The sequence below is a fragment of the Salmo salar genome, chromosome 13 (genome assembly GCF_965601325.2).
Source record: "Salmo salar chromosome 13, fSalSal1, whole genome shotgun sequence".
NCBI lineage: Eukaryota > Metazoa > Chordata > Actinopteri > Salmoniformes > Salmonidae > Salmo > Salmo salar.
In genome coordinates, this window is record NC_138303.1 from 32,265,479 (window position 1) to 32,284,169 (window position 18,691).

At 41.3% G+C, this 18,691-nt stretch overlaps 1 protein-coding gene across 4 annotated transcripts in view; it reads left to right on the forward strand.

The window, feature by feature from the left end:
• Positions 1-18,691, forward strand: part of LOC106566874 (E3 ubiquitin-protein ligase MIB2) — a 74,386-nt gene that overhangs the window by 14,685 nt on the left and 41,010 nt on the right. For all 4 annotated transcript variants that reach the window (XM_014135383.3, XM_014135384.3, XM_045693128.2 and 1 more), the window contains exons 2-3: positions 4,469-4,858; positions 12,709-12,880. In XM_014135383.3, the coding sequence (XP_013990858.3) occupies positions 4,636-4,858; positions 12,709-12,880 (395 nt within the window). In that variant the 5' untranslated portion in view covers positions 4,469-4,635. The remainder of the gene's footprint in view (positions 1-4,468; positions 4,859-12,708; positions 12,881-18,691) is intronic.

The following is an 18,691-nucleotide window of genomic DNA, read 5'->3' on the forward strand; positions in this document are numbered from 1 at the left end:
TATAACAGCCTCCACTCTTCTGGGAAGCCTTTCCACTAGATGTTGGAGCATTGCTGCGGGGACTTGCTTCCATTCAGCCACAAGAGCATTAGTGAGATCGGACACTGATGTTGGGCGATTAGGCCTGTCTCTCAGTCGGCGTTCCAATTCATCCCAAAGATGTTCGAAGGGTTAAAGGTCAGGGCTCTGTACAGGCCAGTAGAGTTCTTCCACACCAATCTTAACAAACCATTTCTGTATGGACCTCACTTTGTGCACGGGGGCATTGTCATGCTGAAACAGGAAAGGCCTTACCCAAACTGTTGCCACAAAGTTGGAAGCACAGAATCGTCTAGAATGTCATTGTATTCTGTAGCGTTAAGATTCCCCTTCACTGGATCTAAGGGGCCTAGCCCGAACCATGAAAACACTCCCAGACCACTATTCCTCCTCCACCAAACTTTACAGTTGGCACTACGCATTCGGGCAGGTAGTGTTCCCCTGGCATCCGCCAAACCCAGATTCGTCCATCGGACTGCCAGTTGGTAAGCGTGATTCATCACTCCAGAGAACACGTTTCCACTGCTCCGGAGTCCAATGGCGGTGAGCTTTACACCACTCCAGCTGACGCATTGCACGTGGTGATCTTAGACGCTTGGCATTGCGCAGGGTGATCTTAGGCTTGTATGCGCCTGCTCGGCCATGGAAACCCATTTCATGAAGCTCCCGACGAATAGTTCTTGTGCTGACGTTGCTTCCAGAGGCAGTTTGGAACTCGGTAGTGAGTGTTGCAACTGAGGAAAGACGTTTTTTATGCGCTTCAGCACTCTGGTCCCCTACTGGGAGCTTGTGTGGCGTACCACTTCGTGGATAATCTGTTGTTGCTCCTTGATATTGCCACTTCACAATAACAGCACTTACAGTTGACTGGGGCAGCTCTAGCAGGGCAGAAATTTGATGAACTGACTTATTGGAAAGGTGGCATTCTATGACGGTGCCACTTTGAAAGTCACTGAGCTCTTCAGTAAGGCCATTCTACTGCCAATGTTTGTCTATGTCGATTGCATGGCTGTGTACTCGATTTTATACACCTGTCAGCAATGGGTGTGTGGCTGAAATAGCCGAATCCACAAATTTGAAGGGTGTCCACATTCTTTTGTATGTATAGTTTAGATATCCCCTTTCCCTATTCAAGACAGAGCTAAAGTAGGCCATGTATGCAGCCTGACCGGCTGGCTGTCTGACTAGTGGGCTGTCTGATTGGCATACCTCTCTTATTTGTGAAGGTTCATGCCATTCTGCCGACTCAGTCCTCCACATGAATAAGCACTTCTTTCCTGCGTTTGTTGGGTTTCAAGTGGCTGCCGGGCGCTAATGCTACATGCCATAGTGTCATTATGAGGGCATGACTGTGTGGCAGACTGTGGCTGCTGTGTCATGTCAGGGGTACAGAGGAAAGCAGTTAGGGGAGTCTAATGTCCAGCTGCTCCTCTCTGAGTCAGCCCATGTCACACAGCATGGGGCTCAGTGAATGTTGAAGAAGGGACAGGATAAAATCACAGGGCTTCAGTACATGGGTTAATGAGACAAAAGGCATGCTGCTGCAGTGTCACTGACAGTATCTCTGCGAATGGTGTAAAGCTCTCTGAGTATTGAGACCATGGCAGCCATATTGGTCAGGGAGAAATCCAAACGAACTTCATTGGAATGAATGGCAGTAGAGGCATAATTGGGATTTTATTTACGCAGGAAAATTTAAGTAAGGCATGTGATCTATCAGAAAATGTGTAATAGAATTATTTTTATCCAATAATATTGTCATATAATTATAAATACGGCTTATATGGGTTTTAAACAATTGTTCTGTGATATATACAGTGGCAAGAAAAAGTATGTAAACCCTTTGGAATTACCTGGATTTCTGCATAAATTTGTCATAAAATTTGATCTGATCTTTGTCTTAGTCACAACAATGTGCGGGGGGGGGGGGGGGGGGCAATATGTGTTGGACCGCAGAGTGAAGGAAAAGCAGCCAACAAGTGCTCAGCATATGTGGGAACTCCCTCAAGATGGTTGGAAAAGCATTCCAGGTGAAGCTGGTTGAGAGAATGCCAAGAGTGTGTGCAAAGCTGTCTACTTTGAAGAATCTCATATCAAATATATTTTGATTTGTTTAACACTTTTTTGGTTACTACATGATTCCATATGTGTTATTTCATAGTTTAGATGTCTTCACTACTATTCTACAATGTAGAATATAGTCAAAATAAAGAAAAACCCTTGAATGACTAGGTGTGCCCAAACTTTTGACTGGTACTGTGTGTATATATAGCCTCTAAAATATATGTAAAAAGACCATACAGTTCAACATTTTTGTTTTCTTGAAAAGCTATTATATGATACAGTACTTGTTGCATTTACAACGCGTCAAAGTCCAATCAACTGATTTCAGCCAATGAATGGCTCTGGATTGACTGCATTGTTTGAATGGAGTGTTAGCATATTGACAGTTAATTTGGAAAAATGATGGAATCATAACTGTCTGGCTAGCTAGCTAACAAACAGAGTGCAGATTAAAGGTGCGTTTCGTAAATTCACTCCGGCCATCTACTCCAATTTCAGAGCGCTCTCATCTGAGTGTGCCAGAGCACAGACTAACTGATGAATTTATGAACGCTCAACACCTGTTGAATATACATTTACATTTTAGTCATTTAGCAGACACTCTTATCCAGAGCGACCTACAGTAGTGAATGCATACATTTCATTTCATGCATTATTTTTTTGTCTTTTTTTTTTTTTTTTTACTGTCCCCCCGTGGGAATCGAACCCACAACCCTGGCGTTGCACACACCATGCTGGCGTTGCAAACACCATGCTCTACCAACTGAGCCACAGGGAATATGGCCGGTGTCGGTAAACGTCAGCAAAAAAACATTATTAAATTGTTACCAGCAGCACAGTTACAGTCACCAATGCTCTGGATAACATGAAAACAGCCTAACCAGCTCTGCAAGGGCGAGGAAAATGGTCAGTGAGTTGTTTTTTCATTTGTGTCTGGAAGTAGCTAGCCAACGTTAGCCAGTTAGCTCAGGTGCTCGACTGTCGTAGTGAGGTCAGAACGCTTGGATCAACCCTACTCCGAGAGCGTCCAGTGTGCGCTCTGAATGTTCCGAGAACAAAACGCTCTGAATTTAAGAACAGACAATCTGACAATGCTCTGAATTTACAAACGCCCAGAGCGCACTCTGGCACGCCAAAATGAATTTACTAACACAACCAAATTCTTAATTCATTATTTATTTATCTTATCAATAGAAATAGAATGGAATTCAAGTCAATGATTGCATAATGGATAGCCTCCTGAGTGGCGCAGCGGTCTAAGACACTGCATCAGTACAGAGCCGGGAGACCCATGAGGCGGCGGACAATTGGCCCAGCGTCGTCCAGGTTAGGGGAGGGTTTAGACGGCCGAGATGTCCTTGTCCTATTGCGCTTTAGCGACTTCTTGTGGCGGGCCGGGAAGGAGTGCTGGGTCGTTTTTTGGAGGACACATGGCTCTCGACCTTCGCCTCTCACGAGTCCGTATGGGAGTTGCAGCGATGGGATATTCAATTTGGATATCATGAAATTGCGGAGAAAAAGGGGTAAAAATATGGCATAACGGGTGGACTGGAGGCCAAGATTACAAGGTTAAGACAACGTGGTTATAATTTCCCATAACTCTTTGCAATTTCATGGGACTTGCGTTGCTAGTTAGCAACGGCGTTAATAGTTATCAATGGCACTGGTCCCATTAATTTGTTTATTTAGAGCGCTTTCGCATGGAATTATTACATTGTCTTAACCTTTTGTTTTTTTTTACCTAGAAGAAAAGCCGGATGTAAAAGCAGGAAAGGGAACCCATCAATCTGGAATGTGATTTGTTGAATCAACTCAACTGACATTACAAAAAAATACATTCCATTGCGTGAGCCACATCAGTTAGCATCATTTGAATGAACATTCGACATTACCATGGAAATTATTGCATCACAATACCAGGCAGACATTGCGAGTGTACCCATGAGTTTACCAGTCATATTGCCAGGGTTAGAGGTTCCAAGCCCATTCTATTTCTATGATCTTATCACAGCACTGGCAAACCATGTTTTACCAATTCCCTGACAAACATGGCTGACATTTTTCCCATCATAAGACGGTCCATGTCCATTCTAGTGTTCTAATTCTATGATTGAGACCATTGTTTTAGGGCTTAGGCTGACTTCTTTTTAAAAAAATTGTCAAGATCATGAAATTGTTTACCAATGAAGAAGTGGTGGTGAATGGCCAATCTGAGCTAGCCTATTTACGGAAAAAGATGCTTGGCTGCAATAACTATTTGTCACAAAATGAAAACTCAAATGCCGGTTCTCATTCACATCTCTGCTAGTAGACGGCGCCCCAATTGATTAGACATCTTTTTCTTTCTCTCTCCTTCTCCCGTCAGTCACCCCTGATCTAGTCCCGGAGCCCCTGGTGCTACCCGTGGTGCCCTCCCTGCCCTCTGTGCGGGTCCGGCCTGCCCTTCACAGGCCCCGGAGGCGCAACAACAGCAGCAGCGGAAGCGACCCCACCAGGCCGCGGCCCTTGGGCCCGGCTGGCCCGAGAGGCAGCATGGAGGTGGGCATGCGCGTGGTGCGCGGCCTGGACTGGAAGTGGGGGAACCAGGACGACAGTGAGGGTCACGTGGGCACAGTGGTGGAGATCGGGCGGCAAGGAAGCACCACCACGCCCGATAAGACGGTGGTGGTGCAGTGGGACAGCGGCACGCGTACCAACTACCGCACAGGATACCAAGGCTCCTACGACCTGCTGCTCTACGACAATGCCCAGATTGGTGAGCATAGCACCCCACCTCAGCTGTTTACACACATACTGGCTATGTACTTACAGTGAATTTGGAAAGTATTCAGACCCCTTCACATTTTGTTACATTACAGCCTCACTCTAAAAATGACTAAATTGTTTACGTCATCAATCTACACACAATACCCCATAATGACAAAGTGAAAATGGGTTTTTACAATTTTTTGCAAATGTATTAAAAATAAAAAATATAAATATAAGTATTCAGACCCTTTGCTATGAGAATCGAAATTGAGCTCAGGTGCATCCTGTTTCCATTGATCATCCTTGATTGGAGTCCACCTGTGGTAAATTCAATTGATTGGACATGATTTGGAAAGGCACACACCTGTCTATATAAGTTCCCACAGTTGACAGTGCATGTCAGAACAAAAACCAAGCTATGAAGTCAAAGGAATTGTCTGTAGAGCTCCGAGACAGGATTGTGTCGAGGTACGGATCTGGGGAAGGATACCAAAAAATGTCTGCAGCATTGAAGGTCCCCAAGAACAGAGTGGCCTCCATTCTTAAATGGGAGAAGTTTGGAACCACCAAGACTCTTTCTAGAGCTGGCCGCCCGGCCAATTTGAGCAATCGGGGGAGAAAGGCCTTGGTCATGGAGGTGACCAAGAACCCGATGGTCACTCTGACAGCGCTCCAGAGTTTCTTCTGTGGAGATGGGAGAACCTTCTAGCAGGACAACCATCTCTGGAGCACTCCACCAATCAGGCCTTTGCCTGACGGAAGCCACTCCTCAGTAAAAGGCACGACAGCCCGCTTGGAGTTTGCCAAAAGGCACCTAAAGGGCTCTGACCATGAGAAACAAGATTCTCTGGTCTGATGAAACCAACATTGAACTCTTTGGCCTGAATGCCAAGCGTCACGTCTGGAGGAAACCTGGCACCATCCCTACGGTGAAGCATGGTGGTGGCAGCATCGTGCTGTGGGGATGTTTTTCAGCGGCAGGAACTGGGAGACTAGTCAGGATCAAGGGAAAGATTAGCTAAGCAAAGTACAGAGAGATCAATGATGAAAACCTGCTCCAGAGCGCTCAGGACCTCAGACTGGGGCGAAGCTTCACCTTCCAACAGGACAATGACCCTAAGCAAACAACCAATACGATGCAGGAGTGGCTTTGGGACAAGTCTCTGAATGTCCTTGAGAGGCCCAGCCAGAGCCTGGACTTGAACCCGATCGAACACCTGAAAATAGCTGTGCAGCAGCACTCCCCATCCAACCTGACAGAGCTTGAGACGATCTGCAGAAAAGATTGGGAGAAACTCCCCAAATACAGGTGTGCCAAGCTTGTAGCATTATACCCAAGAAGACTTGAGGCTGTAATTGCTGCCAAAGGTGCTTCAACAAAGTACTGAGTAAAGGGTCTGAATACTTATGTAAATGTCATATACATTTAAAAAAAAAAATTTTTATATACATTTGCAGAAATGTCTAAAAACCTGTTTTTGCTTTGTCATTATGGGGTATTGTGTGAAGATTGATGAGGGGGAAAAAATGGTTTAATACATTTTAGAATAAGGTTGTAACATAGCAAAATGTGGAAAAAGTCAAGGGGTCTGAATGCTTTCTGAATGCAGTGTATATACTGTACAGTGCCTTCAGAATGTATTCACACCCCTTGACTTTTTCCACATTTTGCTGTGTTACAGCCTGCATTTAAAATTGATAAAATTGCCATTTTTTTGGCACTGGCCTACACACTATACCCATAATGTCAAAGTGGAATTTTGTGACATTTTTACAAATTAATAAAAAATGAAAAGCTGAAATGTCTTGCGTTAATAATTATTCAACCCCTTTGTTATGGCAAGCTTACCGTAAATTCCGGACTATAAGCCGTAACTTTTTTCCCAGGCTTTGAACCTCGCGGCTTAAACAATGACGCGGCTAATATATGGATTTTTCCCGCTTTAAATTTTTTTTTCTCCAAAAAAACACATTCTGTGATGTGTTCAGTTTTTTGCCGGCATGAAGCTTTCATTAGACCAATGAAATTGCCGAACGGGTTAAGGTCAAACAACTTTTTTGTTTACTGTTTAGATTAAATTGAGCGCTCTCAAACTTCCCATCATTCTGATTACGGTAGTCATTTTGTCACCCTCATCATGGCAAACACACGGAGAAATGCATATGATGCAGCTTTCAAGTTGAAGGCGATTGATCTGGCTGTTGGAAAAGGAAATAGAGCTGCTGCACGGGAGCTTGGTCTTAATGAGTCGATGATAAGACTTTGGAAACAGCAGCGTGAGGAATTGACTCAGTGCAAAAAGACAACTAAAGCTTACTGCTAATTTTTTATTTTGTGTTACAAGCTGTGTTTCGATAAAGCCTATTTATTTTTGTTACAAGCCGTGTTTCGTTAAAGCCTATTTATTTTTGTTACAAGCCGTGTTTCGTTAAAGCCTGTGTAATGTTCATTTGTTTCAATGTACCGGTAGGCACCTGCGGCTTATAGACATGTGCGGCTTATTTATGTTGAAAATAAAAAATTTAATTCAGTGGGTGCGGCTTATATTCAGGTGTGCTTAATAGTCCGGAAATTACGGTACATAAGTTCAGGAGTTAAAATGTGCGTAACAAGTCACATAATAAGTTGCATGGACTCACAAAGAAGGGCACCTATTGGTCGATGGGTAAATATACACTGAACAAAAATATATACGCAACTTGCAAGAATTCAAAGACTGTACGGAGTTAATGTTCATATAAGGAAATCCGTCAATTGAAATAAATTAATTAGGCCTAATTTATGGATTTCACATGACTGGGAATACAGATGCATCTGTTGGTCACAGATAACTTTGTTTTAAAGGTTGGGACATGGATAAAAAAAAACAGTCAGTTTCTGGTGTGACCACCATTTGCCTCATGCAGCGCGACATCTCCTTTGCATAGAGTTGATCAGGCTGTTGATTATGACCTGTGGATTGTTGTCCCACTCCTCTTCAATGGTTGTGCGAAGTTGCTGGATATTGTTGTGAACTGGAACATGCTGTCTTACACATCGATCCAGAGCATCCCGAACATGCTCAATCGGTGACATGTCTGGTGAGTATGCAGGCCATGGAAAAACTGGGACATTTTCAGCTTCCCGGAATTGTGTACATATTCTTGCAATATGGGGCTGTGCATTATCATGCTGAAACATAAAGTGATGGCAGCAGATGGATAGCACGACAATGGGCCACAGGATCTCGTCAAGGTATCCCTGTGCATTAAAATTGCCATTGATAAAATGCAATTTTGTTCATTGTCCGTAGCTTATGCCTGTCCATATCATAACCCCACCGCCACCATGGGGCACTCTGTTCACAGCATTGACGTCAGCAAACCGCTCGCCCACACGACGCCATACACGCCATCTGCCCGGTACAGTTGAAACTGGGATTCATCCATGAAGAGCACACTTCTCCAGCGTACCAGTGGCCATCGAAGGTGAGTATTTGCTCCCTGAAGTCAGTTATGACGCCAAACTGCAGTCAGGTCAAGACCCTGGTGAGGACGATGAGCACGCAGATGAGCTTCCCTGAGAGGGTTTTTGACAGTTTGTGCAGAAATTCTTCGATTGTGCAAACCCACAGTTTCATCAGGTGGCTGGTCTCAGACGATCCCGCAGGTGAAGAAGCCGGATGTGGAGGTCCTGGGCTGGCGTGGTTGCACGTGGTCTGCGGTTCTGAGGCCGGTTGGACGTACTGCCAAATTTTCCAAAACCTGTGTAATGATCATGCTGTTTAATCAGCTTCTTGATATGCCACACCTGTCCAGTGGCTGGATTATCTTGGCAAAGGAGAAATGCTCACTAACGGGTATAAACACATTTGTGTACAATATTTGCGAGAAATACGCTTTTTGTGTCTATGGAACATTTCTGGAATCTTTTATTTCAGCTCATGAAACATGGGACCAACACTTTACATGTTGCGTTTATATTTTTGTTCAGTGTAAAAAAAGACAGACCATTGAATATCCCTTTGAGAATGGTTAAGTTATTAATTACACTTAATTACACAGTCCCTACAAAAATACAGGCATCCTAATTGCAGCATTACCGCAAAAATGGAAGATGCAATTGGAAGGGGGGAAAAAGTAAGGAACTTGTCTGTCGACCCTGCATTAAAGACCAAAATTGGTTAAAGAAAATGGAGATAAATAAAAATGTATACCAGTTTCATTTAAGGACCAAAACATTGACAGCTGTGCCATATAGATTGCAAAATAGTTGGGAATAGATTTTCGATGTACCGATTTCATGGCACGTGGTTTATGAGCTGATACACAAAACGATGCCGGATTGAAAACTTCGAATTTTCCAATTTAAATGATACCAAAATTATACCAAATTCTTGCAACCAATAGAATGTTTTTTAAATATATTTATATATTACAGTTACATACAGTTGAAGTCGGAAATTTACATACACCTTAGCCAAATGCATTTAAACTCAGTTTTTCACAATTCCTGACATTTAATCCTAGTAAAAATTCCCTGTTTTAGGTCAGTTAGGATCACCACTTTATTTTAAGAATGTGAAATGTCAGAATAATAGTAGAGAGAATTATTTATTTCAGCTTTTATTTCTTTCATAACATTCCCAGTGGGTCAGAAGTTTACATACACTCAATTAGTATTTGGTAGCATTGCCTTTAAATTGTTTAACTGGGGTCAAATGTTTCTGGTAGCCTTCCACAAGCTTCCCACAATAAGTTGGGTGCATTTTTGGCCCATTCCTCCTGACAGAGCTGGTGTAACTGAGTCAGGTTTGTAGGCCTCCTTGCTCGCACACGCTTTTTCAGTTCTGCCCACAAATTTTCTATAGGATTGAGGTCAGGGCTTTGTGATGGCCACTCAAATACCTTGACTGTGTTGTCCTTAAGCCATTTTGCCATAACTTTGGAAGTATGCTTGGGGTCATTGTCCATTTGGAAGACCCATTTGTAACCAAGCTTTAACTTCCTGACTGATATCTTGAGATGTTGTTCAATATATCCACATAATTTTCCTCCCTCATGATGCCATTTATTTTGTGAAGTGTACCAGTCCCTCCTGCAGCAAAGCACCCCGACAACATGATGCTGCCACCCCCGTGCTTCACGGTTGGGATGGTGTTCTTCGGCTTGCATGCCTCCCTCTTTTTCCTCCAAACATAACGATGTTTATTATGGCCAAACAGTTCTATTTTTGTTTCATCAGACCAGAGGACATTACTCCAAAAAGTACGATCTTTGTCCCCATGTGCAGTTGCAAACCGTAGTCTGGCTTTTTTATGGCGGTTTTAGAGCAGTGGCTTCTTCCTTTCTGAGTGGCCTTTGTTTGTCGATATATGACTAATTTTACTGTGGATATAGATACTTTTGTACCTGTTTCCTCCAGCATTCTTCACAAGGTCCTTTGCTGTTGTTCTGGGATTTATTAGCACATTTCACACCAAAATACGTTCATCTCTAGGACACAGAACGCGCCTCCTTCCTGAGCGGTATGACGGCTCCGTGGTCCCATGGTGTTTATACTTGCGTACTACTGTTTGTACAGATGAACGTGGTACCTTCAGGCATTTGGAAATTGTTCCCAAGAATGAACCAGACTTGTGGAGGTCTGTAATTCTTGTTCTGAGGTCTTGGCTGATTTATTTTGATTTTCCCATGATGTCAAGCAAAGAGGCACTGAATTTGAAGGTAGGCCTTGAAATACATCAACTGGTATACCTACAATTGATTCAAATGATGTCAATTAGCCTATCAGAAGCTTCTAAAGCCATGACATAATTTTCTGGACTTTTCCAAGCTGATTAAAGGCACAGTCAACTTAGTGTATGTAAACTTTTGACCCACTGGAATTGTGATACAGTGAATTATAAGTGAAATAATCTGTCTGTAAACAATTGTTGGAAAAATTACTTGTCGTGCACAAAGTAGATCTCCTAACCAACTTGCCAAAACTATACATTTGTAGAGTGGTTGAAAAACGAGTTTTAATGACTCCAGTGTATGTAAACTTCCGACTTCAACGGGGTGTGTGTGTGTGTGTGTGTGTGTGTGTGTGTGTGTGTGTGTGGTGTGTGTATATATATATATGTGTGTATATATATGTGTGTATATATATATAATATATGTATATATAATATATGTATGTATATATGTATATATATATATATATATAATATATGTATGTATATATGTATATATATATATATATATATAATGTATGTATATATAATATATATATATATATATATATATATAGATATAGTATATATATATATATATATGTATATATATATATATATATATATATATATATATATATATATATATATATATATATATATATATATATATATATATATATATATATATATATATATATGGGGGATACAACCATCCCAGCTCTGCAGATTTTGCTACGAAGAGACAGAATCATGAGATAATTTGTTTGGTAATGTCCACATGTAGCTTGTTTTTGGTCGCAGGTTCAGGAATGGCTGAAGAATTGCAACATTTACCTGGAGCTAACTCTGTAAATAGCACTGCTGGGTGATTTGAAAAGTTTATAGTCAATCGATCAATAATATAATACTTTTAGAGAAAAAAAAATCTTTAATTTACAATCTGTAGAAACTATGAGAATAGAAAGGTTCAGAACTTCTGTGAAACATCATAGCAGATTAGAAAAATATATGGGAAATGGAAATCAAAACTGGATGGTGTTAATAGGAGATAGATTGGAAGCGTTGAGTGGAGCTGAAGGGGGAGACTAAAAACAACAAGATAACTAATGTAAAATATACTGGGTCCGTAAAATGTTTATAGGTTCAGAACTTTTGTGAAACAGCACAGTTAAAAAATATATTGCAAATAGAAATCAAAACTGGATGGTCTTCAGAGATAAATGGGAGGGGTTGAGGGTAGCTGACAGAGGGGATCAAAATAAAATAAAAAGTGAACTATTGTCAAATACATTGTGTCCGTAAAATGTATATTGTATGACTAAGCTGGAAGTAGAAGCCTAAGTGTTGTTGTCCATTGGTTTACTCCAATTAGGGGAGGGGTGGTAGGATTAGGGGAACGTAATACAGCAACATATAAAAACAGGAAACAGGATGCATCTGAGCTTAATTTGGAGTGTCATAAGAAATTTCTGAATATTTACGTAAATAGGGTATTTCTGTTTTTTTATTTTTTATAAATGTGCAAAAATGTCTAAACCTGTTTTCTCTTTGTCATTATGGGGTATTGTATGTAGATTGATGAATGAAAAAATGAATTTAATAATTTTTAGAATAAGACTGTAATGTAACAAAATGTGGAAAAAGGGAAGGGGTCTGAATACTTTCCAAATGCACTGTATCTAATGTATTGTTTGTATATCATTTGTTATTTTTAGGTATTGGTCTCATCTTTGTGTCTCAAGCAAGGTTCCTCAAGCTCATGTTTACTCAGCAACGCAGAGCAAAGGGCATCTCTCTCCATCTCCATTTCTCTCGACTCAAGCAGGAGACAGGCAATACAGCCCTGTTTTAGAATCGGCTGTATTAGATTCGAATGCCAAGTGCTAATGCAGGATTCATCTGCATTTTGCTCCATTAAAACAGAATTCTTCTGCCTCAGAAGTCAATAAGGCTTCAATTAATGGAGCGAAAGCAAAGAGAAGGAGAAAGAGAGTGAGGAGGGGGAGGAAGATCAGCATTTCTCGTCATCTCTGTCATCAGTCAATTCTTCTCATTTGCTGTACTTTTAACTAATTCTGGACTGGCTTGTCTTAACCTCCTTCAACCTCGCTCTGACTTTCTCGCTCTCTCTCTCTCTCTCCCCTTTTCTCTGTCTCAGGTGTGCGCCACTCCAACATCATCTGCGACAGCTGCAAGAAGCATGGCATCATGGGGATGCGCTGGAAGTGCAAGGTGTGCTTTGACTACGACTTGTGCACGCAGTGCTACATGAACAACAAACACGACCTGGGCCACGCATTTGAGCGCTATGAGACAGCCCATTCCCAACCGTGAGTACCATGCCCCCCCCCCCAAACTCTCCATTCCTTCAAAACCCTGTCTCCAGATTCACTTGGGTTGATTTCTATTAAAATTCGCTTCAAAATACAGTTTGTGATTTGCTGAATTTGATTACAATTTGTTTTACTTTTCAAATAATAACTTGTGCCAGATTAACTTGAGAGGGACCGTTCTAATTGTCCCTGTGTCTCCGACTCCCCTAAGTTGATTCCCATTGTCTCCTCTGCCCGCCTTCTCTAATTAAGTGATCATGCCAGAGATTTGCCGATCTTTGGAGGATATATTGGCATGGCTGTTGTTAGGCCCAAGACGATGTCGAGGGCCGGAAAACCGTGCCAATATATCCTCCAAACAATGGCTTCGAGGGCATTATCACTTTTATACAAGTACGTGAATTATCCCCTCCTCTCTCCCCATCCAGTCCATACTTATCAGTTCACAGTAAAGCTCCCAGCCCCTACAGGCACTGTCTGAATGTCAGCTGGGTGGACAGTTCCTTTTATAATATTGGGTGATACTCATGGCACACTGAATTTAAAATGGGGCACAGAATTCTTCTACTAGTCCACCAGTGAAGAGCCAGCTCAAACCCCTGTATTCCTTTGTGCTCGCTGGTGAGTGTGTTTCTGGGCTTTTTGAAGCTTGAGACTGAATTTCTCAAGAATTCTCCATTCATGTAGTATAATACACTTAGTATTACACAGACATGGGCTGATCATCTGGCCAGGAGCTAAAACTCAAAATGGGAGAACGACACTTAAGCGAATGTGTTCAGTGATGCCAAGCAGAATACTGTTGGCCAATAGTACAGTAATTCCTTATGTGGAACCGATTCCCTCTTATCTGTGATCGGCACACATTTCATTGCATAATTAGTTTCCTCAAATGAGTGACGCCTTTTGGAGATCATAGACATTGCGAAAGACATTAGGTGAAGATAGAGGAACTGTGTCAGAGAACAAGCTTACCAACCCTTCAATGGCTGTATGCCCCTGCTGCTTAGGTTTATGGCTATTCATTTAAAACTGGTTGTCCTGTTCTTAGGGTTAGAGTAGCCTGAACTACTGAAAAGCCTGTATGAATTAGTCTTCATCTTGAAATTCAAACAAACCCAATAAGCAGATAGTAGGACCCCCCCAGTTTACATTTTTCTCTCATAACGAGAGAATAGATCAAATGTATTTGACACTGACGGCCAGCTCTCATATTCTGTATCAGGGTTCAATACTGCAACTAAAACAGTCGCATTTGCAACTGTTTGACTTGGCAGTGCAACACACATTTTTATTTGGTCGCAAGGGTTCCAGCAAAAACGTTTTTTTTACCTGGTCATGTTCGTTTTTGGATCACAATTTGCTCTCTTTATCATGTTTTATTCAAACAGTAATGTGCAATTCACCAAAAATAAACCCAACTGTATGAAGCGTCAGAGATCGACTTACAGGGGAGGTCGATCATCCCCATCAGTGGGCCACTTGGGCCAGTGAAAGAAATATTGTAATAATGCTATTTTTAACCTAGGCTATATAATTGAGCAACTCAACGAAGAACGACAGCGGTAGGAAAGATGTTCCAAGTTATGAGGCAAGAATGGGTATGCAAACCAGATATTTAAAAAGTTATAAGTCTTGGTTGAATATTTGCGATGTGCAATTCAGTCATCATGGAATGGCGTACCTTGAAAATCTTGGCTATTTGGTCTTTTGAAAAGTCATTGAAGTTATGGTAGCTGATTTAGAAGTTCTACTGCTCCAATATAATTATTCCATGATTTCATTTCTGATCCGTTTTAATGAGAGATGAAGGCACTTTCTTTTGTTTCCCGCTGTTTCAATTGAAGGGTGTTTTTTCTGTAGGCTATTACAACAAATATACAATCTTGGTCCTTGAAAAATACAATTAAGTGCTTGAAAATGTCCTTGAATTTGACCCTGTAAAGGCTACTTGCTCAGCCTGTAAATGAAAGGTAATATATTCTTAAATCTATGAAAGCATAATTTGCTTTCCTGTCAGCTCTTGACCCGGGCCAGTATTTTTTTCATTCGAGCCAGTAGCTTTAAGTTGGCACTGGCCCGGTGTGACACTGGCAAATTTACCTGAATGTCGAGCCCTGATGTGTGCAGTGCGCGTAGGGCCTATATGGCTACCACTTTGTGTAGCTGTTAGCGATGCTAATGATAACAGTTTTCAGGCAGATTGAAAGGCAATTAAAAGGTAACTACAAAATAGCCTATGTCTACCTGGCATAATCATAATTATTTGCGTCAATCCAGTGACCATTTTCTTTTGAAAATTCCATCACAAGTGTGCTACAGAAACACTGCTGGCCAAACACAACTGTCTGGCTGGTGCACACCTGAATTAAAGGGTAACTACAAAACAACAAAGAATATGGTTAAAGCATTGTTATGGACTTCGAACATCCCATTTTGAGAGCGAAAACCTGTAAAAACTGGGGGAAATATATATATATTTTTTGTGTTATCGTTTTGGTATCAAGTATCGTTTTCCAATTCTGCCCTCTGCAGGATTTCGCAGGAAAGAACACATGGCACTTTGAAATCGGCAATAAATACATTTTGCACTTTATTTTAACAGTCTCTTTTCTTTGCTGTCATAGTAAATATATCAAAATCAATGTAAGAACACAAGGGCATGCTAATTTAAAAGATGGCAAAAATAGTTGGTGCCACCAGTGTAAAAGGTTAGTGTAGAACCCTGTGTACAGTACAGCAGTGGTTCCCAACCAGGGGTACTAGGACCTCTGGGTGTACTTGACCTATCCACAGGGGGTACTTGAGAAGACTCATGAGACCATCGGCCTACTGGTAAAATGCACATGAGGGGGTACTTCTGGGGGCAGAGCAAAATTCAGTTGGTGGTACAATAACCAAACAATTTTGGGAACTACTGCAGTACAATACAGTCTGACAGAGACTCCTTCCCCTCTCACTTCGACTCCCACCTCAGTTTCTCTACGGTATTGATTAAACATTGGGCATGTATGCTGTTTGGCTCAGCAACGTCCTTCATTAGAAGAGAGCCCTTCAGACATTCCTCAGGATGGATGGCTCTGCTGTTCCTGGAGACTTCAGGCCAAGAACAGTGGCCAGTGCTTTCTTAGTGGAAGGCAGGGATTCATCCCACTCACTTGAATGAGTAAAGATTCATTTTGTAGATTCAGTGACGGGATGCTTGCCATTTACTCATTTCTCCTATTGTGGTAAATGTGATTTGATTAAGGTTGTTTGGTTTTTAAAATGTTCAAGGTTGTTTGATTTAAACTTAAAGGTAATTACCTTGCGTTATCACATAAAGAGATGGGCTAAGTCTGGAGTGAAAAAGTTATAAGGTCGGATTTATACTTAACTCTTTATTTGAAACAAAGTAGTTAAGTCTGGACTTGAGGGCCGGAAAGCTGTCCAGAGAGGTAACACAAGGCCAAATGTTTTATTTCTGTCCTTTGAAAACACTAGCGGACAGCAGTGTTTCCCATAAGACCACTAAGATCTAATCGTCTTATTGGTCTTGTTATTTGCAGGTTGTTTACAAACTACTCAACCCCAGAGTAGGACTTACGCTAGCTACCTGATGAGACTGCAAATCTCTACCTTTTTCAAATATATATCCTCTGCTTATTACAAGTAAGAAGATTGATACATATGGTGGGTGTGGTGATGGGATAGTAGTAAACACACAGACCACCACACTGCCACTTTGTGGTGAGGGAAATAAAAGCCTATTATTTAGTTAGTTCACTATTGATGAAATTACTCCCACACACACACATTAACTTAAGACACGTAAAGGCAAATGCAGGATTAGATATCGCAGTAGTTGAGTCCTGTGCATGAATGATAATGGAGGTTTTGAAATGGGGGGATTTGACCCAAAATGGCTGATGGTCAACACACGTTTAGTGCGTGCGGTCCATGCAGGAATTGATCTGCACTCACAAAAAACAGAGGGAATGGTTTGAATATGAAGTGGTTCTTTGGAGGGATCTCTGTCACCCCAATACTAACACATTATGAATCTCAGAGCCATCTCTCTGAGACATCTTTAAGTAATGGAGTATTTAGTCTTAAGTGGAATGAAAGAATGTGACTCAGCTAAAGTCAGTTGCCCTGCAGTGATGTGATGGACCCTTTAGACTTCTCTGGCCTTGGCTAGAGAGGACATACAGTAACGTGATGAATGGAGTGCAGACGTGACGAGGAAAACCATTGAGTGAACAGACGGGCTCTTACGCAACCCTCATCCCGACAGAACATTCATTTAGATGAATCTGTTTATTTAGATGAATAATGTTTTCCCGCCATTACCACTGAGGATTTGGAGAAACTAATCTCACGTGGACAGTTTTACTTCTTGGTAACAGATTAGAAGAAATGGATGATACAAAGAGCCATTGATGGTCTTTCTCAGTTCTGTTTAGGCCTCGCTACTTAGCCTAATTCAGACACTTATGCCTTTTGTAGTCACACAGCTCATGTGGTAGAGCAGACGTCTTTAGAGAAACCCACTGAATCGTAATTAGTTTATTTGAACTATGAATCCCATTGGCGTTGTTTTGAATTCGCTAGATTGGTGTCAAGCAGGAGGCTGAGTCGGTTTCAGTTCTCCTTTGACCAAATATGCCATATGCACGAAATATAGCCAGTCATTTATATTTCTACACCTCATCATACCAAAACTCATCCATACTTCATTAGATCACATCATTAGCATTTTAGACATACTTACACACACAACATTCCATATTTACCGTACAAGATTACGAAACATTGCACTCGTTCGTTGCAAAAAGCGTATCCGTATAAGGTTTCATTATGAATTCAACAGTTTATTGATCAGCCTGGTCTCATAGTAAATCCGGGACACTCAAGTTAGTATGATATGTCACGTTTGGTATGGTTATAAAAGACCGAAGGTTAATTAAGGCAAAAACAAAAGGAGGGTGGTTTGTCGGGGTGTATGTATAATGCGAACGTATAGCAACAATTTTAGCTAACCCTTCCCCTAACTTTAACCTAACTCCTAACCCCTAGCTAACGTTAGCCAGCTAGTTAACGTTAGCAACCTAGCCACATAGCTAACGTTAGCCACAACAAATTGGAATTCGTAACATATCATACGTTTTGTAAATTCGTAACATATTGTAAGTTGTGCAAGTTTGCAAATGCAGTGCATTCGGAAAGTATTCAGACCCCTTCACTTTTTCCACATTTTTTTTACGTTACAGCCTTATTCTAGGAGATACAGGAGTAGATCAAGGTAGGGAAATGGTGAATAAATTAGTCAAAGTTTATATCCAACCATTTGATCACAGTTCTGGTTTAGATGTATTTGTGATGTCATTCATTACACACAGTGAAGATAAATTCAACAGAACACTGACTGTTGCTGCTCCAAGACCCAGCTCTAAAGCAAAGGGGAAAAACATCATATGAAAGTCACGCCCGCAACCCCTCGTTCTTCTTCATGCTTGTTGTGCATGGGGCAAAACACAACAGAGCCCCTCTATACAGAGCCTTCAGAAAGTACTCACACCCTTAACTTTTTCCACATGTTGTTGTGTTACAGCCTGAATTTAAAATTGATTAAATTGAGATTTCTTGTCACTGGCCTACACGTAATAACCCATAATGTCAAAGTGGACTTATGTTTTAAATTGTTTTTACAAATTAATTAAAAGCTGAAATGTCTTGAGTCAATAAGTATTCAACCCCTTTGTTATGGCAAGCCTAAATAAGTTCAGGAGTAAAAGTTTGCTTAACAATAATAACATAATAAGTTGC